The sequence below is a fragment of the Centruroides sculpturatus genome, unplaced genomic scaffold (assembly GCF_000671375.1).
Source record: "Centruroides sculpturatus isolate CEXI.00-Female unplaced genomic scaffold, Cexi_2.0 scaffold41, whole genome shotgun sequence".
Classification (NCBI taxonomy): Eukaryota; Metazoa; Arthropoda; class Arachnida; order Scorpiones; family Buthidae; genus Centruroides; species Centruroides sculpturatus.
Genome location: NW_019384983.1, coordinates 839,361 through 865,581, shown reverse-complemented (window position 1 = coordinate 865,581; position 26,221 = coordinate 839,361). Strand labels below are relative to the sequence as shown.

Sequence of the window (26,221 nt, the reverse complement as noted above, 5' to 3'; positions counted from 1 at the left end):
AATTTTTTGATAAGAAAAGTTAAGATGGGAATAGTAATTTTGAAACCATTACTTTCCATTATACTTTTTACCTTGAATTATGAATGTACATTAATTGGTATAGAAATTTTTTGATTTAAAAAAAAAAACATTTTAAGTGATTTAATATGATATTCTAAGTCACCTGCTATAGAAAAATATTGTTTACAACTTACTAGGAGCTCAATAATGAAATTATTCTTTTGTAACATGACTCTGCTTAAGTGTATTTAGTTGGTCAAATTATAAAGTAATTTTTCTGGTAATTGTTATTTAGACAATTACTGGAAAAATTTTGATTCCTATTTTGTCTAAACTAAACACTGATGCATTATGCTTATGAAGCTAAAAATTCAAAACATGTAAACAGTTATGCAGTTACAGTATTTATTTGTGCTCACATCAAAAAACAGATGATTCTAAAAATTTGGTTTACCATCTTATCCCTCATTCTGTATATAAATATCTCATCTGCTATACAATTTGTCACCATCTGTCACTAGAACATGGTTTTCTGACCCCATTTTTTATTTGAATTGATGACATTTGGCTTCTATTCTGATCTTTAAATATGAATAATTTATGGTCTTTAATTTTGAAATTTAATTCTGCTAAACTTTCTCTTAATTTGCATATCTCCTCTATATTTTTCTGCATATTTGCACACTAAACTACCCTAATTATTAAGATCATAAGATAATAGTTTTGACCTCCTTATTAAAATAATTTTGTATGAAGCAAGCAGACATTAAATTATTTTAATTGAGTTGTAACTCTGACTTAGATTCTTTTTTTATATGTAGTTTTTAAAAATAAAAAAAACTACAAGAGTTTCAATGATGATGTAGTAATGTGTTATTTTTAGATGTTACTGTTCTGTGGTTTTATTCATTGTCTTAATGCTTTTATAAAAATAAATGAGCAGTTATTTATGATGAAATATTCTGAAAATGAAAGAATTATGGTTGTTTATGATGATAAACATAAAATATACATTAAAAAGTAGTTTAATGTAGATATGGAATAAATTGTAAATAAATAGAATATACATGATGATGCTTACGTCAAGATGATTTGCTAATAGATAAAGAAATTTAAAGTAAAAAAATATTTTTAACTATGTACTGTACTTTTATATTTTAAAGTTTTTTGAAATGTTTTGATTAAGTTACATATGTTTGAGTTGATTCGTTTAATATGTGTATTGAAAAAAGGGGCAGAATTGAAGTTTTTTATTCAGAACCAGCAGTGAGCTAATGGATTAGAAAAAAGTTCAGGAAGAAATGTTAATTGATGTCAAGTGATAGAACCTTGATCTTTATCATATCTAAGAGCTTTGAAAAATAAAATACTATCATAATGATGTAAATTGATATTTTCATTGCTCTTCAATTTATTTTAAAATGATATATGTAATAGAGTTAAAATTTATTAAATAGTATGAACAATTTAGCTGTTTTCTATAAAATTCAAAATATTCATAGTTTTAAAAATAATGAAAATGTGGAATTACAATTACAATATAAATAGTTATAAATAAATTATTAATGTATTAACTTTTGATTAACAGAAAATCAAAATGATTGCCGATGGTTATTTGGTTGGGGATGGTTCGTGGGAACTGAGAGTCTACGTCACTGATCTTCAAGTAGAAAGGAATTTGAGAGTCAAAGGAGATCTTCACATTGGAGGTGTTATGTTAAAGTTAGTTGAAGACCTTGGTAAGTCTTATATTGTGTAATTTGATCTTTGATATTTTTACTTAATGGAGTTTTGATTATTGTTAAAGTTAAGAGAAGCAATCTTTAAATCAAAAATAAGTTTTTTTTGTCATAATTCATTTTTTTTATCAAACAATTTATTGGTTTTGTATATTAATACTTTATTTTAAACTATATATAAAATAAAATTTCTTTTATTATTTAGATAGCTTTTTTAAATATCACTAAATAAAGTAGAATCTGCTATATTTTACTTTTATTGATATGATATATAATATAATAATTAATTGAATTTGTCTAAAATCTTCAGATGTTGCCATCGACTGGTCTGATCATGCCCTCTGGTGGCCAGAGAAAAACACATGGTTGACGCACACCAGGTCAACTCTGGACCAGTGTGGTGTCCAGGCAGATGCAGTTCTTCATTTCACTCCTATGCATAAAACTTTAAGAGTACAATTGCCAGATTTACAGTATTTTGATTTAAAAGTAGATTTCTCAGTTAAAACCTTCGCATCAGTGGTTAATCTATGCAAAGAATTAGGTAAGTTTATAGTGAACAAACGATAAAGATCATAAAGACAAAAATTAATGTAATATTATAAAGTTTATAATAGAAAATCTATTATAAACTTTGGTATTACTTCATAATAATTTACTCCTGCATATTTATATTTTATTAAATTTATATTAATAAATTTAAATTACCTGTATAATTTAAAATTCAATTTTAATGTATATTAGCTGCTTTATTTTTATTATTTAAGTTGTAATTTATTTATTTATATATTTAAAGATAAAATATTGATTGGAAAGATGAATAGTATACTAAACCTCTTCTTTTTATTAAATACTTTGTACCTGACAAATTCATTTAAGATTTTTGTGAGAATATGCAAATTTTAAAATGATAAAGTAAAAATTTTGAAAGATGAATCAATCAAATTCGATTAAATGCAAATTGAATTTCAAAGTCTGAATATAAATTTTGAATGGAAATATCAAATTCAATTATTTAAAAAAAAATTTTTTTTTTTTACTAGGACTCCGACATCCAGAAGAATTATCATTCTGTCGTCCTCTGATGCCTGAACATTTGAAGAGAAACTATAGGTATGTTGGGTGCAGTCCCCGTCAACGAATACAAGAGTCGAATTCTCCAAGGAACCCAAATTTGACACTTAATCAAAGTAATTTATCTGACTCTATAAATCCAGATGGTATCATACCTCCAGTGTCACCTTTAAATACGGTAAGGTTCGATCAAATATATATATTGAAGTTTTGAAATTTTTCAAAACCATATATATATCACAAAAATGTTTTAAAATCAATACCAGATTAGTATCATTTGTTTTTTTTAATTAAATTTTAATTTGAAATGTGTTACTTTAACATGTTTCAAAATAATACTTCACTAAATAAAAAACTTTTTCAAATGCTAGACTTGTTTTATGAAAATAAGTTCTGGTTTTACTTTTTACTTGTTATCAAATTTATGAAAATTATTCAGCTTCCTGAATGGTGGAACATATAAATATAATACAAAGCAAATTTGCAGAACATCAACAATAATTTATTTATGTCAGAAATTATTAGGTCAAACTACTCAATATACTTCAAAATATTGGTGTATAATCTGTCCATAAGTGAACATGTATACACTGTATAATGACATACACATCAATGTGCTTTCCAACCAAGCATGCTGATGACATGCTTTAAGTTTTGTTTATTTTCTATATAAAAATTATAGTATTCATTTTTGTAATTCCTGAAATATAGTTTGAATCTTAGCTTAAAATTATAAATAATCTAATCTTATCTTTCTTGCAAACATTCAATAATTTTTTTTCATATCTCCAGAAACATCAAATTTATTTTCAAACAAACATCTTTTTAATGTTTTAGAAACATTTTTTTTCAATGAAAAGTAAAAAATTATTGACAAAAGTTTTGTTAAAATAAATTTCTGAAGATTTATTCCATCTTTATCTTAATGTAAAATATATTATCAATTAGAATTTTTAATAATTTAATTCATGTTGTACAAATTTACTAGAGCTCTAGTTCAAGGAAAAGAAATTTTTGCAAACTAGAAATATTTTAAACTCTAGGAATTAATTATATTTTGCATTATAAGAATTTGGATTAAATTTTTATTCTGATGATATTTTCACTTTTTTACATTAAATTTAATAGTAACTGCTAGAAGAAATATTTTTAGAAAGATGAAAGTTTTTTCTATTTTGCTCTTTATATCTGAAAGTTTAATAAATATAATTCAATTTGTCTTTGTCCAATCTCTAAATGATTTGGTTTTATAATTACTTTCACCTTTTATTAGAATAATAATTGTGATTTAGTTCTAAGTTGAATTTATTGATTAAATCATATGTTTTATCATGTTTGTTTTTATATAAGTGAATCACCATTGAAAATGGCATACAGCCAAGAAAGATGCTTGCATCTGCTTTTCATTGAACAATGACCCAGTTCTCAAAAAAGATTTTTATGTAGTTCATAATAAAAATAAAATGATCAAACTTTAAATTTTATTAGTGACAGTTTGTATGTGTATCTTAATATTATTAAACATGTTTATTTATATACAAAGTCTGTTTAAAATATGAATCTGGGTGAAAATTTGTTCTTTGTCAAATATTAGAATGCATTAAAAATGAAGAAATTTGATGTTTTGTTTGATGTTAAGTAAAGAGCAAGTCTCAAAGACCTTTTTGATGTTTTTTTTGATAAAACATTTTTACAAAATTTTGTTGAATGTGTAACTTCATCAAATTTATTTGATGATATAAAGTTTAGCATTCTTTTTGATCTGTTGGATTTTTTGTTAGGATTCATATTATTTAGGATTCATATTTACATTTGGTTTGCATGTTATTTCATTCACAAACATCTTAAGTTATTATTAATTATGTTATATAATTTATTTGTGAAAAATTAGCTATTTATGTAGTTTTTATTTAATTTTATAATGATCAAATCATTTGTGAATATTAATCAGTTAAAAAAAAATAATTTGAAAACAATTAGTATAATTTTACATTTTAAACTTATTTAAAGTAATGTAAAAAAAGTTAGAACTTTGAGAAAAATTAAATAAAATTCTTGATAATTGTAGTTTTACAAGAAGTGCAATATCTTAAAAGAATTTTGGATCCATACTGCAAAATTTGCAAAAAAGTTAATTGGTTTCAAGATTCTTTTTATTTAGAATATGTGGAATTATTGATCTAATTTTAACTTGATAGAATATCATTCTTTACAAAAAAGTATTCAGTACTACTTACTTCATATCATCCATATATGGGAAAGAAAGAAAGAAAAAAAAAAAAAGCTATCTAAAGAATATAATGCTCTTTTGTCTAAATGATTCAGTGGAATGTTACTGATAGATTAAGTTTCAAAATGATAGATATTATCACACTGTAGCACATCTGTTGAAACTGAAAACGGTGAATAAATCAAATTTTTATCTTGAATGCTATTTATAATTGAATTATTGCATTTAATGCATTTTAAATATGTTGAGATAAATGTTCTGTGATGCAAATGTTTAATTTATGGAATAATTTCATTAATTGATATATATGGTATGTAATATGAAAGTAAACAAACCAAAAAGTTTTTTAACATTAACAATTTCATGTTCCATATTAAATAAAATATACTGTATATCTTAACTGACAAATATGTTATCATATATAACTTGTATTTTATTAATAAGAAATAGCATCTGATTTAGCTATTTATATTTGTTATCTAATTTTTGTCATTATCTGCTAATTTCTTCATTATATCATAAAAGATTAAATTTTGAATAGAATTCATAATCTTAACAATTATTCAATCTTTGAAATTCTTGACTATTTAGTCATAAGCCTTTAAGTAATAGCAGCTGATTACTCATAAATTTAGTTACCTCAGATTACCAAATTCTATTTTTGTGTTTTATACTTATTGAATCTTAAGTTGCATGTTTTTTTATATAACAAATTTAAATACTATTTTCTGTGCATTAATTTTATTATGATTTCTATTTTAAAATAAATTATATACTCACACATACACATATGTATATATACTAATAAAAAAAATTAAAACATATATTGTATAGTTTTAATATTTATAACTTAAAATTCAACTCTTTTCAGATAATATTTGTCCTTGATTTAAACTAGTTTTTCAGGAGTTCTCTTAAAAATGGATATCTGCCATTAATATGAGTTTTCCGAGCCAGGTACAAGTTATAAATGTTATCACTTTTTAATGAAAGTTATTCAGTTTCTTTAAAGTTGTATTTTGATTTATCATAAAAAAAGAAAAAAATTTAATATTTTGATCTATAAAATAATGGAACTTGATTTTTTTAATATATACAAATAAAAATACGTAAATTACAATATATTTAATTATGAAATTTTGTATATTATTTGCTTTGTGTAGATCATCAATATTCTGATTTATTGGTTACTTCATGTTGTAAATGAATCTGAGTTTTTACTAATTTCTCTAATATTTTTGTGAAATTATTAAATTAATTTTTATTAAAATTAAATTTAAATTCAAAAAGTATTCCTAATTTATGTTGAACCTTTGAATGATTTCCTTATATGTTCATAAACAGGAATCTAGTATTTTAGTTTTGTACAGTATATTAGGCATAAATTTAGTTGCATTTTATGTTTTTCTAATTTAACATTTAATTTTTGTCATATTTATTTTATGATATATATAATTAAATTTTGAAAAATTCTGATTTCTCAAAATCAAAATGTTTAGATTTTGTATATGTAATGTATGTTTAGTTATCATAGAAAGGCTNGGTCTGTTTCTCTCTCTTCTTTAACACCTGTCAGAAATGACGGGCAAGGGTGTCATTGTAGAGATCATTGATCCTGTTGGCCTCAGCTCTGGATAATGAGTGTTGATAAACTCCTAAACCTCTCCCCGTTTGACAAGGAACTTTTTGTCAACTTTCACTCTTTCTGATGATGTCTTGCTTTGTTTCAATTCAAATCACCTTTATGTTTATTTAGAAGCCATGATTTTCACAACACTTGAATAAATGTAAATACCCTGTTCTGAGGTGATGTACGTAATAAACAAGAGAGCAAGCTGAATCCCAACGGGAGCTCTGTACTTCAGATATGCTAATAATATATTTTAATAATACTAATATATTATAAAAATAGCAGATTGTCATTGGCAACGGCAAAAGAGTGGAAACATCATTCGCACTTGTTCGCAGAAAGACCGTTTTTTGCCTCACGTAACTGCCGAACGGAAAGTCCGTTGTTTGAAGACAGTCCGTTGCTCGACTCACGTAACGGCCAAACAGAAAGTCCGTTGTTCGCAGCATCCGTTATTCGAGGCGTACGTTATACAAGGCACCACTGTAATTACTAATACCATATTTTTGTGGATTGATTGGCATGTTGCATATAACTGCAACTAAAAAATAAAACCAGTTGTTAACTAAATGTTAAAGAAAACAATCTTTTCAATACAATAAAATAACAACATTGTAATTTGACTGACAGAAGAAAGTTTTCATTTACAGGGCAATAAAACTCAGCAGCTTATTGACAGTTGTAGTAGTGGTTGTTGTTGTTGTTGTTAATTAGTGTGGACTGTACTGACAATCTATCCTGATCCTGAAAGATAATCAAATTATCTTTTAGGATCAGGATCCAGATCAAATTACAATAAGATAAACAGAAAAAAGCATTTTTGACATTCATGAGTATTTTATATCGTTAGAAAGGAAGCAAAATGAAGAAATTAAACATGATCATAATTTTCATGTAATACTGACAGTTTCACAATTTTAGAATAAAAACTGGCATCTGTTCAGGTGCCCTTTAGAGGGGAATGTATAACCTCACTTAAACTGGCATGCCAATTTTTACCACACAGAAATAATTGATTTCATGATCTTCTCCAGATAGACTGACATGCTGGACAATTCATGAAAATATGGTATGAGTTTAGAAGTTGTCATCTGAAGCATAAAAATATTGCTTTTTCTGTTTAATTCCTGTTAATAAATCATTGTAGATATATATGAACAACTAATTCCAAATATTCTATAGTAATCATATTAATGTTCAGATTTAGATGGAATTGTATATTTTAGTGTGACCATTTTGGCATGGGGATAATTGGGCACAAGAAAAACTTTCTCAATTAATTCGTCATTTGACATTTGACATCAAAGTTATTGTAAGAGCAGTGTGTAACAATGAGTTGTTCCATTATGTTTATGTATACTATTTATTAAAACTTATCTGATACATTTTACAAACTCTTCTTCTCAATCTTATGCCCTTCAAAGGGCATGGTGATATTATGAATTGATGGCTTTAATTGTATCTTTCCACTGCTGCCGGCGTTGTGCCATGTGGATGGCTTCATACATTGTATGTCCTGTAATCCTCATTACTTGGTCTGCCCACCTAATCCAACATCTACCTCAAGGGCATTTGCCATTGATCTTTATTTTTAAGATTTGTTTCTCAAATCCATTTTTGCATACATCCCAAGAAACAAAGGTAGGATTGGTATATTTTAGTGGTAAGACGTGTTGTGATTTTCAGTTGATTTAAAATGGAGCAATTTATTTGGTGCTCCATCCAAGAGATTCTCAGCATTCTTCTATTTGTCCATATTTCAAAGGAATCAAGTTTCTTCCAAGAAGTGGCATTTGGTCCAGGTTTCTGAGGCATAAGTGGCAATCAGAAAAATAAGCATTCTTATGAGCTTTAGTTTGTTAAAAATAGTGATTGCAGAATCTTTCCAAATTATAAATAATTTAGAGGTTGCATTGCAAGCAAGGCAAATTTTGCATTTAATTTTATCATGTGCTATTTATTAAAGATTATCTGACACATTTTGCAAACTAAAATTGTTAATTTAAAAAAATTTTTTAGAATTGCAGAATTATTAAGATTTAAAATAAGACATTCTATAATATAAAAATAATGTTTATAAAGATTATAACAATTTATCCTGTTATTAATCTGCAACCATAAAACTATATGACTTTCATAAGGAAAATAAAAGCAGTTATTTTTAATTATTATTCATTAATAAATCCTGCAATCTGTTAGAAGATATAAATTTATTAAATGTGTTCCTTAATAAATTTCCTGAATTTTATGTGAATAAACTGGAAGAAAATTTAATCAAAAATCCTGCAATCTGTTAGAAGATATAAATTTATTAAATGTGTTCCTTAATAAATTTCCTGAATTTTATGTGAATAAAATTGAAGAAAATTTAATCAAAAAAACAGGTTGTGAGTTGACACCAGATGTGAATATTTCTCAAGGAAAATATGGAATTAGACTAGAAGTGCCAAGTCATGTTGGAATGACTGAATATTGGATACGTTGTGATATGGTAAGTTTCAGGTGTAAATAAGAATTCTTAGACAACAAATAAATAAAATTGTTCTTATAATTTAAAAAAGTTAAATCTATAGTAGAAGCTTTATGGATTTGAAAGTTAATTTTCTGTATTTCTTTAGTGAAGCAAATAGTCATTTCTTTTGTTCACTCAGAACAGTTTCTTCTTGCTGATACAATTAATCTTCTTATATTTTAAAAAATATAATTCTTACAATATGTTCCTCCATTATTCATTTTAACTTTATTTTTAAAAATTTCAGGAGGAGCAGTATGCAAAATGGATGGCTGCTTGTCGACTTGCAGCCAAGGGTAAAACAATGGCAGATAGTTCTTATGAAGCAGAAGTAAAATCAATTTTGGAATTTTTAAGCATGCAGCACCCAGCACCTACTCCTGCCATTAGTCCTTCACAAGTTGATATTAACCCAGAGGATTTTGTTGCACCTCGCTTTTTAAGAAAATTAAAATCTCGTCAGGTATAAAACTTACATTGACATTGATGCATATTTCAGTTAAAATAATTTTTCATTTTGCAACTTCTAACAAATATTTATATATATTTTCTCAATTGTAAGGGCAGCTCCACATATTCAGTGTTCACTGAATGCTGAGCAAACATTTGGCAAATATCAAGTATTGTGGATGATTTACTCATGATGAATATTTGCCATTTGTCAGTAAATTCTCAAATCAAAGGGGATGAACATTTGCTTCCATGCATTCATTTCATCTATCTGCACATTTATGCTTTCAATTGTATATTTTCTTGTTTTTTGGTCATTATTTTCAAAATGGAATAGTCTAATGAAATGGTAAATGAGGTGAAAAATATTGTCACCATAATAAAGAAAAAAAAAGACTATTTAGTATTTTAGAGTGAACAGTGTTAATGTTAAAAGTGGGTAGGAACAAACAAAATATATGCCAATCTGATTATATCTCTTAAAGAAAAATAAGCAAAACTATTTATAACTACAAAAGCAACAGCACAAAGTATTGTATGAAAATTGTCCATTTTCTAGATCTCAGACAAACTTCTGTCATTGCCTCAACATTAACACTTAGCAAGCACATGTGCACACTTTATTATTTGCCATGTGACAAACACTTTGATGAAAGGCAATTATTTAGCATTTGGAGAATATTGAATGTGCAGATACACCCTAAGTATAATAGTACTTTCTTATCTCTACTTTGGACAAGTAGAAAAATGGATGAGTCTTAGAATTGAGGATATCACACAGTCTAAAACAATCAAAAATCAATAATGTATCATAAGTGGATCACATTGTGCATTAAGCACTAATAATTTATTCAGATATTGCTCAATGCCCATATCATCAAATAAGCTTTTCTGGTACCTCCTTGAAGATGTTTAAATGATAAAGATGTGATATAATATCACCTTTGTAAAATAAATACAGGAAATCCTCATTAGTTTGAAATTCAAGGGGCGAGCGATAAATTGTAACTCTCAGATAATTCAAAGTCACATTTCTGTATAATATGCAAATTCCATGTAATTGATGTAATTTATTAAGCAAATGGAATAAGGCTATCTATACAGAATATTTATTATTAATTAACAAAAATAGCAAACTGCAGGTAAACAGCATGTACGTTATCTGGTGAGAAACTCATAGGTTGCCAGACAGGTTTTATAAAAAGTAAAGCAGAATTCCTCAAAATATGGTCCACATGTAGTAGCCAGAGACCTACAAATATCTCTATCTGCTGCTTATAGCCCAATCTTGCAATCCCAAAACACAGCTATATTTTATGAGATAAGGGGAAATAGGAGTAATCCATGTGTAAGGTGACATCTGAAAATATATTACTGTAAAAGTAATGCCGTGTTGAACAGATTAGAGTTGTTCTTTCTCTTATACTATGGAGGCACCTTGATCTAAACATACACACATCACAGTTTAGACAGAATTTTTACTTCAAATTTCAAAGTAGCCATATTTTGAACTAACCAAATTCCTTAACATATAAATCTCTCTACTATTTGTCCTGGCTGGGAATATAGTTATGAACTTGATTTTGAACTATCCAAGTTTAAATTAATGAGAATTTCCTGCAGTTGTTTTTAATGCTGCATCAGAAGAACTTAGTTTCCAAGCCTTACTTATTTTTCTACTTCTAACTTGCTTAACCAAACTTAAAAAGTTTTCCTCTATAAAAGTTTAAATTATACAGTAGAACCTCGAAAACTCGGCCTAATGTGGACCGAAGGGTGGCCGAGTTTGTGAAAATGCCGGGTTATCGGGAATGGGGTTTAAAAAGNTAAACATTATATATTAATATATAAGAAATAAACTAACAAAAAGCTGGAAAAGTTTTTAAAATTTATACAAGAATAAAAACTAAAATATATTGTATCATTACTTTTATAATTGAAAATAGGGATGAAGAGAAGTTTCAATAAAACTTAAAATGCATTTCTTAAGAGCAAAATAGTCTTCACATTGAACAAATTAGAATTTAAACTTTTAGCCTATTTCTTATTCTGTTTACACAATTATTAGCTAGCTTCTATTTATAATAATGTTATTTTCAGATACTATAAATAACTGCATATCATTAGCAAATGAAAGTAAATTTTTAAAAATTTTGCTATTATTTATTCAATATACAGTAGAAACTTGCTTAATCAAATTTCGGGTACCAGATCTATTTGTATAAATTAGAATATGGAAAATTTGAACTGTTGGAGATGACATACTCATAGTACTAAATAAAGACAATATTTAACTTTTTGATTAATAGAGTAGGACTTTGTTTTATGTCATTTTGTTTTTGCAAATGATTAGGCAACTCATGCTTAGTGCCACTGAATCTGATTAAAGTCAGCAAATCATGCTTCTCTCTTCTCCAGTTTCTGATACTCTGAACATGGAGAATTATTGAATGTGCTATCACAATGAGCTACTCACTGTGATGAATACTCTTGTTTGCATGTATTTTTCTCTAGTATCATACTCAGTATAATATAAAATTTTGCCTGACTATTCATAAATATAAGAACTAAAATGATATTCATTACAATAAAAACAAAATGTTTTAAACATATTCTAATTTTTTTTTTTTTTGTTTTGTTTTGTTAATTGTAAATGGTTATACAAGTATCTGGGTAATCCTCTGAGACTACTTGGATGGAGTACAGATTTACAGAATTTTATGTGATACCTGCTGACATGTAATTCCCACATAAAATAAGACTATACTGTATATAAAATACTATACACTATCATATGGAGCCTATCCCAAAAGTAAGGTACAATTTTTTATAACAATTTAATAACAGATTACAATAAAAAATTAATCATTTGAAAGTACACAGTCTAAGTTATCTACATAGTCTTCTTTTCTAAATACTTCTCCAACAAGAACAAAAATTCTTTTCTGAAAAAATTATCCACTTAAAAGATGCAGTCATGAACTTGCACAAATCATTAACTTCATCATTTGAGATTGTCACCAAGACATTTCTTAAAAGGTTCAATTAAAGGATGCTAAGTTTGAACTATGTGGATGGTCCATTACTTCCCATCCATGATTCTTTAGCTTGTCTTAAGTTTAGTGCAACTCCCCATACTGCCCATCATAGTGCAGCAAGTGTATCATTCTCCGCATACTTTCTGTGCCATCTGATTTTACTTTTTTGGGCCTCTTAAGAAACATCTTGGTGGTTTACACTCATCAAATGATGAAGTTAATGATGCAGTCATGGACTTTTTTAAATCATTAAGTGGAGAATTTTTTCGGAATTTTTACCCTTGACTTCTGCTGGAAAAGGTGATTATAAAAGATGGAGACTATGTAGAAAAATAGCTTAAACTGTATACTTTCAAATGGCTAATTTAATTTTTAATGTAATTTGTTATTAAGTTGTTACAAAATATTGTATTCTATGTAGGTCTGTCTCAAAAGTAAGGTATCAATACAATCACATTGTATCATTATTTGAAATGTTAAAAGCAAAGTATAATAGTCAGAAATATAACTCAAATATAATCTTACTGAAGATTCCAATTTACTTTTAAATGGAGTAATCTTGAAGTCATTTGAGTTTCAATAGTTTAGCATAGGATGATTTGCTGTTTCAAGCATGCCATTTTCTTAAAAAATTATAGTACTTCAAAGTGATGAAAAACAAAGGACCCATTTTTCATCATAACTGTTTTCAGTGAATATACTTAGATGAACAAGCAGTCATATATCATCAGATAACAGCATGTTGAAAATTAACTTTATAATTTATCCACCATGAGACATTATCATCATGTACTTCAGATCGATCCATCCTGAATATTTCCATAATAGCTTTCTGTTCCTTTTACATAGATGCAGAATATTCAGTTCCAGTTGAAACATTTAGTCAAAACATAAATGACACTATAAATGATAATGTTAGTGGTGTCACCTCACCCAAGCATATACTAACTTGTAGATATTTGAGATAATTGTGCACGAAATAACAGCGTGCTTTTTGTTATCATTTCCATTCCTAATTTTATTTGGCAGCTTCTTCCTACATTGAAGCTTAAAGATTTCACTTGCAGCTTGGTTCATGGATTGCAAAAACAATGACTTACACATGAATATTGCAAAAATATGTGTTCTTAAAACTCTCATTGGAGGATTGGATGGTCAGAAGAACTGTTGAGTGATAATGTAGCATTTTGCAATAAACTGTTTTTCAAATTACTTTTTAAACAAAAGCAACAAATTGGTCATAAAATCATTTTAAAAAATAGTCACTAGTATTGCTTCTGAGTTGATTTGCAAAACAACCACTCAAGTTTTCAATAAACCAGAAAATATTTTTATTAAATGAAAAGTTAATGTTTTCAGAATGTTTGTCATTTCATCATCAGACTGTTGTAGTTTTTAATAAAGAATATATAGTGGCCATTGATACTGAGTTATCCAGTACATTATGGATACATAGTTATCCAGTATGATTTAGATACTGGATAATTCAGAGAACCATTTAATTAGATTACAATACTATCAATCTAATTATGATGGGAGATTTTGTGTTTTTGCAAAATTTTACATTTATAAATATATATTTAAAAAATTCTAACTGTTTTATTCTTTAATTACAAATAGAAATGAATTATAGTATGTAATTCTGGTAACCTGCAATAATTTTTTTTGATTGATTTGAATTAGATGGGTATTCAATAATTCAAACTATTAATTAAAAGATTGTTTAAATGCTTAATAATTAAATATTTCATTATTATAAACTTAAAATGTTATTAAACTCATGTTCAAATGAGTTTTAGGAGATTTTTTAATCATTATTATCATCTCTGTTTAGATACTTTCTCATGAAAGTATACATAAGTAGAATTGATTCAGAATTGACACTTATATTGTAAACCTTTGTAAATTTGAAAAAATAAGATTTCCTCAGATTTTTTCAGAGAGGTGTTTTTTTTAGTAAATTGCATCAGTTGTCTGTTATTTTTCTTAATTATGTTTGTTTGTTTAAAAAGATATCTTATGAATTTTAATTTCATTATTCACTTATTAAAAATATAATACAAATTTGTTTTTAAGAGTCCATCATTCACAATTGCCATTGACAAACCAAAAATAAATTTTCATTCAAGAATGACCTTGTATTTGAGACTATACTTCTGTAAAAATGCAAAGTTGTTTATTATTCACTGCCTTAAGTTAATTTCATAAATACTTTTGTTTCTTTATATAATTACATTGCACTATTGATTTGGATTAAAAATATGTGCATTGTATTTTTTGTGTTTTTTTTATTTATTTCTGTAATTGGCAAAACTTATCTATATGCATTATGCTAAAAATGGTATTGGTAATTACATTAACATTGTATCTTAACTAGAAAATTAAATATTGTTAAATTATATATTTAAAAACAAAAGTGATTTAAGCTTAAACTGTTGATGCATAAGTTAGTGATCATTTTTTATATTTATTTTTAACTTTTCTTACACATTAACCAATAATTAAATACATAAATGTTTTAGATGAATGAAAAAAAGCAAACTGATGAACTAAAATAAAATATATCATTTTTGTATATTCTATTCTTACAGTCTCAATGGAACAATACTACAAGGAGTTACTCTCCTAGTACAGCAATGTTCAATGGTTCTTCATTGATGTCAAGTTTTTCTTTGAATGGTAGTAACAGTTCATTGGAGACTCCTTTGGCCAACAGTCCACGCACTCCGACTGATGAAGCCAAACAGAAGCTTCTTCGTCCAAAAACATTGATAGAAAGAGCTCGTCTGAATTCTGGGTAAATTTTAGTTTTTAATCCTGATGTATTCTGTCTAAAATATTTTATTAATGGTAACAGTTTCAAAAACACATTTAATTTATAGATTATTAATTTAAACATACAAAATTGGAAAGCAAAATTCTTTAAGTTTTTTAAAGATTGTGACAGTATTTTCAGACTTGTCAATTGTACTGAATAACATTCTTTAAGATATCTGATATTTGTAAATATTAGAATAAAAGCTTGGCCCTATCAAATTCTATATTTTTTAATATAGAATTTGATAGGGCCAAGCTTTTATTAAAAATGTATACAAGTAATTGAGAACAAACTTTATAAAATACAAGTCTAAATGTTAGCAAACAATCTATGTGGGTCTCTCAGGTTAACTGGTCTGGAAGTGAAGGTCAGAGATCAGTAGCTTTACTGGTAATGCATCTGCATAAGCAAGTTAAGTCCTACTCTGGGTCAATATTTTCTTCAGAATATTCAAAAATTAATGTAATTATTGCAAGATAACAATTTATTATCTTTACATCAAATTACTTTTTATTGATAATTAATAATTAGCCAAAATATAAACTGAAATAATTCAACACTTAAGAGATTTGATCAAAAAATGTTGCAGTAAATTAAACTTTAGTGAACAAGTTTTGAAATTTGTGTACAGTTATTTCAGCATTTTGATATGTATTATGATTTTCTTATTTCTCTCTTAAATAATTATCAAATTTACAATTAAATGACAAGTATTTAGAAGTAAACAAATTTTGAAAAATAATCATATTGTCATCATCATTGATGGCTATTATTCCTTTTTTGTATAAAGTTTTTATAACACATTATATTATCTAAGTAGTCAGAGAAGAATGTATCTTTCATAATGACCAATATATATCATGTATATATTAATGATTTTGTTTCATTTATTTTGCAAATGTGATTGCTTAACTGAATTTCATATTATGGAATTTTCTAAACTGGATAATTTTTGTATTTTAAGAAACCACTTTTGAGGATTTCTATAGAAAAAATTTTTCTTTACTATTTCTTAGCCATTGGCAATTATGCAAAAATATTTAATGATGTAATGTAATAATGAAATCCAATCTTGTAAAACGTATTTTTTAACACAGTGACTGCAGTGTGAGACAAATAAAACCACACTAGATTGAAACTCCAATGCTATATGAATTATATATAACTCTGTTTCAAGTTTGTGTTACAAGCCATATGGTTACAAACTATGGTTTATGACAGTTTAATATTGAAGTATGGATATTGATAGCTAATGACATGGAGGACAGTTTCATATATTTAATGTCAAAATTTCTGCTCAATGTTATATCATCCATTGGTATTTTAACATAGTAAATTCACAATGTTTTCAAAATGTTTTTCAGGAAAGAAAAAGTATTTTGAATGATTATTAATTGTATACAGTAAAATCTTGCTATTTCGATATTGGATAATTCTAAGATATTATCTGGCCCAGTGACTCTCAAAAATATCATTTAGTTTGAAATCTTCCATCATATTACATGTTCATAAGGAAAGTTTCTATGCCCTAGTGGCAGTTTTGGTTTTGGTTTAACCAATTACACATTGTTGATTTATTGGACCTCTGTTCAAGGTCATTCAGATATTGTGCATGTTGCCAATGAATGGAGAACTTTTTTATTTTTTATGGAAGAAATCTGTTTGGCATTTAATTACTTTTTACATTTTTCTCAAAAATCTATTGTTTCAATAATCCCAAAGTTGATTAAATACACGTGTGTTTATGATAGAATGCATACATAGTTTTAGCTATTAATTAACAGAGGTTGATTTCATCAGATCACGTGATTTTCGTAATCTTGAATTCAAGATAGTGAATTCTAGTTCTATGAAGAATTCACCATCTTGAGTTCATGGGTAATTATTATTGAAGCACTTAAGCTACCTTTGTACATTATTCTCAGGTCTGCTTTGAATGTATTTTGTTACATTTTTATTGTTTTCATTAAGTACATGACAACTGATGGTTTTTTGAAATAGCTTAGATTACTAAGTAAGTGATTTGTAACCAAATTGGTGAAATTATATAAAGATAATGTCATAATTTTATTTGAGGATTGCAAAAAACGTCAATAAGAAAGAGTTTGGATAATTAACAAATTTATAATTAAATGACAAGTATTTAGAAGTAAACAAATTTTGAAAAATAATCATATTGTCATCATCATTGATGGCTGTTATTCCTTCTTTGTATAAAGGAAAAACCTGAATATTAAAAGTTGTGTTTTTGGGTCCCTTGTTCCAAAATAACAAGTATTATTTCTAATTGCATGAACTATAGCTTAAGACAATAAATTTTTCAATAAGATTCAATAAGATTATTAACTTGATATATAATTTTCAATATATAAAATTCATATTTTATATCATGTTAATAATACTAAGACACAAAATTTAGAATTTTTTTCAATCATTGAAGGTCTAAAAACAAATCATAAATAATCAGAATGTCAATTATTGAAAAAAATCATCATAATTTCGCTGTTTATGAAACTAGTGAAAACGTTTAGTATGTGAGATAAGGAGGGGATCATGGGCAATCCAATGACCACTTCCTCTGCACAAGATCTTGTGATCTGATCTCTAACTTTTAAGGAGGGCGTTAAAAGTGTTTAAGAAAGGTGGAGACGTATGATTGTATAATCCAGTCTCCTGTCAGGCTTCCCACCAGATAGTCAAATGTCCAAAATATCATAGGAGGGTTAACACTTGAGTGAGTGGAAATGCTGATTAAACCAAATGGAAACCAATCTCATTATAAACAAATAATAATAATATTTAATAAAACTAAACTAAAGAATGAATACAAGTATAATACAATTAAACAAAATATAATAAATGGAGTTACAATGATACAATTCGAGATTTATCTCGTAGGGGAATTAGATTATCCTACTTTAAGCTATGTTTAATCTATTTATGCTAAATCCGACCCTTATGCACAGAGAGAGAGTTTACATCAATCTATCATGTTATACTACCTTATTAATACTTTTCTTTGTTCAATATATTCATGAGGAGAATTGTCTATGGATGCTTACTTCGTGTAGCACTTAGAGGACAGAATTCGCCATACTAAGATCTGGACTTCATAGAACTGTCCAGAGTGGCAGGAAAATGTCCCTTTTATATGAGTTGATGGTCTAACTGATGGCCAAGTCTCGTGTGCGGCCGCTTCTGATTCAAGTCGGCCATAGGAAAGGAAATCAACTTCCTTTCTATAATGAAAGTGTTGACATCCATTGTTCGAAATAAAATTTGTTAAAATTTATAAAATATTATTTTCGATTAAAAATTATATCGTTATTTCACAAATAAATTCTTTAGAAGAATCCCTCTCCACTTCAGGATTCTCACAAGTAACTGTAATGAATGGTGTAATATTTACTCCTTGTAATAAGTAATCTTTATTTTTTCATAAGAATGGATATATTCTAGAACTCTTTAAAAAGCTATTTTAACGTTTTAACACGTTATTTTTCAGATGGCTGGATTCTTCTTTGTCATTGATGGAACAGGATGTTAGAGAATTTGACACATTATTGTTACGTTATAAATTCTATAATTTCTTTGATCTCAATCCAAAGGTGAGAAATCAAATATAAATGCTTGTTACAATGTCTAGAATTCTTGAATATAATAACTACATTAATTTATAAATATCTGAACACGTGTTTTTGTTGAAATATTTAAAAGTAGTTTTGTCTCGTATAAATATCATATTAGAATTTTTAAGTTAATTAAAAATGATTTGTAACTTTTAACTTATAGTATGATTCAGTCCGAATAAATCAAATTTATGAACAAGCAAAATGGGCCATAATGACTGAAGAAATTGATTGTACTGAAGAAGAAATGATGCTTTTTGGAGCCCTTCAAGTAAGTTTAAATATTCTTTATTTTGAAAATGGATTAGATTATATATCATAAGTAGATTCTTTTTGCAGAAGCATTGAACAATTAGTTTAATTATTCAAAGATACATAAGGTGTTGAATGAAAATTTTTTAAATTTCTGAATAACAACGACCATAAATCAATGTGAAATTTGTAACTGCTTTTTCAAAACAATGTCATTAAAATTGGGAATATATTTTGTGGCACCCAATATTAAAGTCTTGTTTAAATATTCATTAGACAATGATGTTCAATGTTTTGATTTCATAAATCTTTTCAAAAATAATATATATCTGCAAAGACACACAGAAGCAAAAATAGAACTATTCCCTTGTGCAAACCTTTTTAAGACTTTTTTTTTAAATTCTCTTCTGGCTGAGATTTTTAAAAACTTAATGAAGTCTCTTCTTTAAATAGGTTTTTATAAAGACCATTTGCAGCAAGGTCTATTAATTCTAGTTGACTTTTTTCAAAAGTTTGTGTTTTTGAAGTAGCTCAAATGTTTGATAAAACATGTCAATGAGAAAAAGCTGTGGGTTGCAGACCCATTTTGAAGTTCTGTAGTTCTTTTGAATTTTATAAAATGTTTTCCAAAGATTGTGTGTATACATAAGTATATACTAAACTTAAAAGGCCAAAATCACAATTTAATTTTGTAATATTTTTTATCATTAAACTTATATGAAAATTTTAAGATATTAAATCTTTCACAAGTCTGAAGAGAAACAGATTTTATGATTAGTTGATGTTAGTTAAATCTCAAATGAAAAAAATATAAAGAGAATGTAAAAGTTTTGTCTGTAAATAAAAATGAAACTGCCAGTGTTTTTTTAAATCTTCTAACTTGATTTGTTAAGAAATCTCAGATGATGCTGATTTTGCAACTTTCCTTTACAAAGAAGATATTTAAATTCTTTCTTAAAAGTAATATTTGAATAGAACTTTCAGATTAAGTAAATATTGTTTTCATAGAAGTAAGGGGGGAAATACAGTAGAATAAATAACAACATATTTTTCTAAGTACTTTATTTCATTATTTAATAGATGAGTAGACTTTTTTCTTCTCCTTGATCAGTTGTATTAAATTTAAAAATACAAAAGAAATGATTTGAAATTATTTTCAAATAGTTTCAGATTATTTAGTAAGAGATCATCATAATATTAGTTTTTATAACATTGAACTAGACAAATATATTGTATATATTTTGTAACACTTGAGTGGAAAATGGTGTGTATGTGTGAAATCTCGCTTAATTATTTCTGAACCTCATTTGGATCAAAGCTTATAGAAGTCTTTTCCTTAAACTGTTCTAAAAAGATAGCAAATTTAAAATGTCAAACTGATGATGGCACTAACAGAACCAAAAACATTTTTTGTACAAATAATATACAACTGATTCTTCAGGTTACCAAAAATTATTAGTTTTTATTAAATGTGCAATTTTTTTTGCTCTTTTTTTTAATTAAAAAACCTGTAGAATAGTACCAACAACTGGAAGCCAAATTCTAACAAATAATTATAATCCATGAATGGATTCATGGATTATAATTATTTGTTAGAATTTTGTTATCAACTTTTTTCTTGTATTTGTATTTTGTAGGTCTAAAATAAGTAAATTAAAATACAACCTCACCATAAATTGGAACTGTAATATTTGCAAATCACACCTAAATTCAAAATTTCCAGCAAATAAGTCAAAAACACATATCGAACATTTTCGGCCACTAAATTTATCGGCCTTCCTCAGGAACTATCAACTGGAAAAATGTTTGATATGTGTTTTTGACTTTTATTTGCTGGAAATTTTGAATTTAGGTGTGATTTGTGACTAAAACAAGTATCTGATTTTTCTGTTATGTAATTTAAATAATGCATAAGACTGAAATGTTTTGTGTTTAATTATTACAAACAGTTCCAAGTTAATCTACAAGCCAATGTTCCACAACCAGACAGTTTTCAGAGTGACGAAGATGATATAGACTCTGCCCTGACAGACTTACAAGTGTCCTTAGAAGGAACTTCAATTAACAACAGTTCTGGTGACATCACACATGTACCCGAGCTTGCAAATTACTTGCGGTTCCTAAAGTGAGTTGTAATTCTAAATAATATAGTTTCATTCCATAAAAATGTAAAACAATAATTTTAAAAATTTTATTACAGACCAAAAAGGTTCACATTCAAGGGTTTCAAACGACTTTATTTCACTTTTAAAGATACTCATTTGTCCATTTATAAAAGGAAAGATGATTCCACTGGCCAGCCTTTATTAGTTATTAATTTGAAAGGTTATTTTCAATTTATTATATATTTTTTATAAATTTAAAATATCTTTATATTGAAGAAAATTTAATCAAAAAAACAGGTTGTGAGTTGACACCAGATGTGAATATTTCTCAAGGAAAATATGGAATTAGACTAGAAGTGCCAAGTCATGTTGGAATGACTGAATATTGGATACGTTGTGATATGGTAAGTTTCAGGTGTAAATAAGAATTCTTAGACAACAAATAAATAAAATTGTTCTTATAATTTAAAAAAGTTAAATCTATAGTAGAAGCTTTATGGATTTGAAAGTTAATTTTCTGTATTTCTTTAGTGAAGCAAATAGTCATTTCTTTTGTTCACTCAGAACAGTTTCTTCTTGCTGATACAATTAATCTTCTTATATTTTAAAAAATATAATTCTTACAATATGTTCCTCCATTATTCATTTTAACTTTATTTTTAAAAATTTCAGGAGGAGCAGTATGCAAAATGGATGGCTGCTTGTCGACTTGCAGCCAAGGGTAAAACAATGGCAGATAGTTCTTATGAAGCAGAAGTAAAATCAATTTTGGAATTTTTAAGCATGCAGCACCCAGCACCTACTCCTGCCATTAGTCCTTCACAAGTTGATATTAACCCAGAGGATTTTGTTGCACCTCGCTTTTTAAGAAAATTAAAATCTCGTCAGGTATAAAACTTACATTGACATTGATGCATATTTCAGTTAAAATAATTTTTCATTTTGCAACTTCTAACAAATATTTATATATATTTTCTCAATTGTAAGGGCAGCTCCACATATTCAGTGTTCACTGAATGCTGAGCAAACATTTGGCAAATATCAAGTATTGTGGATGATTTACTCATGATGAATATTTGCCATTTGTCAGTAAATTCTCAAATCAAAGGGGATGAACATTTGCTTCCATGCATTCATTTCATCTATCTGCACATTTATGCTTTCAATTGTATATTTTCTTGTTTTTTGGTCATTATTTTCAAAATGGAATAGTCTAATGAAATGGTAAATGAGGTGAAAAATATTGTCACCATAATAAAGAAAAAAAAAGACTATTTAGTATTTTAGAGTGAACAGTGTTAATGTTAAAAGTGGGTAGGAACAAACAAAATATATGCCAATCTGATTATATCTCTTAAAGAAAAATAAGCAAAACTATTTATAACTACAAAAGCAACAGCACAAAGTATTGTATGAAAATTGTCCATTTTCTAGATCTCAGACAAACTTCTGTCATTGCCTCAACATTAACACTTAGCAAGCACATGTGCACACTTTATTATTTGCCATGTGACAAACACTTTGATGAAAGGCAATTATTTAGCATTTGGAGAATATTGAATGTGCAGATACACCCTAAGTATAATAGTACTTTCTTATCTCTACTTTGGACAAGTAGAAAAATGGATGAGTCTTAGAATTGAGGATATCACACAGTCTAAAACAATCAAAAATCAATAATGTATCATAAGTGGATCACATTGTGCATTAAGCACTAATAATTTATTCAGATATTGCTCAATGCCCATATCATCAAATAAGCTTTTCTGGTACCTCCTTGAAGATGTTTAAATGATAAAGATGTGATATAATATCACCTTTGTAAAATAAATACAGGAAATCCTCATTAGTTTGAAATTCAAGGGGCGAGCGATAAATTGTAACTCTCAGATAATTCAAAGTCACATTTCTGTATAATATGCAAATTCCATGTAATTGATGTAATTTATTAAGCAAATGGAATAAGGCTATCTATACAGAATATTTATTATTAATTAACAAAAATAGCAAACTGCAGGTAAACAGCATGTACGTTATCTGGTGAGAAACTCATAGGTTGCCAGACAGGTTTTATAAAAAGTAAAGCAGAATTCCTCAAAATATGGTCCACATGTAGTAGCCAGAGACCTACAAATATCTCTATCTGCTGCTTATAGCCCAATCTTGCAATCCCAAAACACAGCTATATTTTATGAGATAAGGGGAAATAGGAGTAATCCATGTGTAAGGTGACATCTGAAAATATATTACTGTAAAAGTAATGCCGTGTTGAACAGATTAGAGTTGTTCTTTCTCTTATACTATGGAGGCACCTTGATCTAAACATACACACATCACAGTTTAGACAGAATTTTTACTTCAAATTTCAAAGTAGCCATATTTTGAACTAACCAAATTCCTTAACATATAAATCTCTCTACTATTTGTCCTGGCTGGGAATATAGTTATGAACTTGATTTTGAACTATCCAAGTTTAAATTAATGAGAATTTCCTGCAGTTGTTTTTAATGCTGCATCAGAAGAACTTAGTTTCCAAGCCTTACTTATTTTTCTACTTCTAACTTGCTTAACCAAACTTAAAAAGTTTTCCTCTATAAAAGTTTAAATTATACAGTAGAACCTCGAAAACTCGGCCTAATGTGGACCGAAGGGTGGCCGAGTTTGTGAAAATGCCGGGTTATCGGGAATGGGGTTAAAAAAAATAAGTACGAGTGTTTCCTCAGAAAATACTGTACTGTACTTGTATGTATTGTTTACTTGAGAATATAACAGAGAATAAACTGCCCAAATACCCTTAAACAAAGGAAAAGTACGTCCTTTATGAAGGCATGGCATAGAGCCTACATGAAAATGAAAATTAATGAATGCACTGTGTACAGTAATTTACCTGATAAGACAGACCTCAGAAAAATACTTTATGAGAGCTTTTATACTTTTATAAAGCTGTCTATAATGAAAATTAATAAACTAAGGATTTTTTTGCCCTGCCAGGGAGTGGCCGAGTTATCCGGAGTGCCGGGTTATCGAGAGCCGAGTTTGAGGTTCTACTGTACTACAAATTTGAAATTGAATTTTTTAAAATCTAACACCATATTTCCTTTATTGTACCAATAAGTATATAATTAGTGTTCTCTCCAAGTCAGCTAACTAATTCTTTTAACTGGTCAGAAAAATATTTATCTTTAAAAACTAAGTTGATTATTGTTTTGTTGTCATTAACTGACATTTGCAAGAAAGGGTCAGCCAGCTCATCTTAGACCGACCATCTAAAATATCTTCACATCAAATAATTAGGCATAAAAATTAACACACACACTTTTCATTCATAACAATCAAATTTAAAACATTTAGTTTAAAGAACTTTTTAAGTTGAGATTTTTCATATAATTTCCATATTAAGGAACAGATAAATTTCTAAAAATTGATGACTTGATCATTCACAATCTTTTTTCCCCCAGTATAAATCTTTAATTTAGATATAAAATTGATCATAAACTGTTTTTAATTTCTTAGATTGTCCAAAGAATTTTAGAAGCACATGCAAATGTCAAGGATTTAAATCTGATAGAAGCAAAATTAAATTTCATTAAAGCATGGCAAGCTCTTCCTGAATTTGGAATTTCTCTGTTTGTTGTTAAATTTGTTGGAAGTAAACGTGAGGTAAGACTCAATGCACAATAGATAAAACTTCAATACTTTTATGACAATACTTTAAGTTAAATTTTTTATTATAGGAATTGTTGGGAGTAGCCTTCAATCGTCTCATGCGTATGGAATTAAATACTGGTGATCATATTAAAACATGGCGTTTCAATACTATGAAAGTCTGGAATGTTAATTGGGAAGTTAAACAGATGATGGTGCAATTTGAAGAAGAAAATGTGGCTTTCAGTTGTTTGAGTGCAGATTGCAAAGTTGTACATGAATTTATTGGTGGTTATATCTTCCTTTCTATGAGATCAAAAGATCAAAACCAGTCCTTAAATGAAGACCTTTTCCATAAGCTAACAGGAGGATGGATCTGAAATCAAACATGACTTTTTCTTGCTAGATCTGTAACAAATTTTTCAATTAAAAAGTGTTTAATGACATTTTAAAGTGTTACAAATGTAACATTGTTAAAGCAGCTGTTCGTCTTCCACTCGTACAGTTGATCTAGAGTCCTATTTAATTATATCTACAGTTTTCCTTATTAAAATGCATTTTTATCTTAAATGCATGTTGTAACATGTTGCTTAATGTTAAAAAATATGTAGATATCTCATTAAGCAACTTTAACAATTTTAACATAACTAATAAGAATATGCAGTTGATCTACATTTATCATCATCAATTGTAATTTTTTTATTGCAAGTTGACATTTTACAGTTTACTAGTAATCTATTGAATTTACTTGTTCAAAGTGCAAATTAGACATATTAAAATGTTTTATAATTAATTATAGTATATATGAAAATTGTTAAAAACAGTGATATATTGACTATGCTACAATTGTGTGCCTACAAATATAACGCTTTGCAATTATTTGATTAAATTTGGTGTAAAGCACTGAACCATGATGGGGGGTTTAATTCCAATACCCAGACAGACAGAGTAGAGGAATAAATTTCAATTTTCTTTTGAGAGAATAGTATTAGAGGATTGTTCTTTTTATATATATATATATATTTTACAATTTAATGTAAAATGCATTATGTGCCTTACAGAGTATATTTCCAGGTAATAAAAAAAATTTAAAACTTAA

The 26,221-nt window shown here is 27.3% G+C and overlaps 2 protein-coding genes across 2 annotated transcripts in view; one reads left to right on the top strand and one right to left on the bottom strand.

Annotated features, from left to right (window-relative positions):
- The window catches only part of LOC111632822 (multiple coagulation factor deficiency protein 2 homolog), a 78,574-nt gene that overhangs the window by 29,360 nt on the left and 22,993 nt on the right, over positions 1 to 26,221 (bottom strand). The gene's annotated exons all lie outside the window — the stretch shown is intronic.
- On the top strand, positions 1,564 to 26,221 carry LOC111632818 (unc-112-related protein-like). Its single transcript, XM_023377344.1, has 12 exons — positions 1,564 to 1,739; positions 2,050 to 2,283; positions 2,783 to 2,991; positions 15,265 to 15,470; positions 18,997 to 19,099; positions 19,284 to 19,391; positions 21,322 to 21,497; positions 21,573 to 21,697; positions 21,775 to 21,881; positions 22,150 to 22,365; positions 24,991 to 25,137; positions 25,212 to 26,221. The coding sequence occupies exons 1-12, from the start codon at positions 1,598 to 1,600 to the stop codon at positions 25,500 to 25,502; spliced, it is 2,064 nt and encodes a 687-aa protein (XP_023233112.1). The 5' UTR covers positions 1,564 to 1,597; the 3' UTR covers positions 25,503 to 26,221.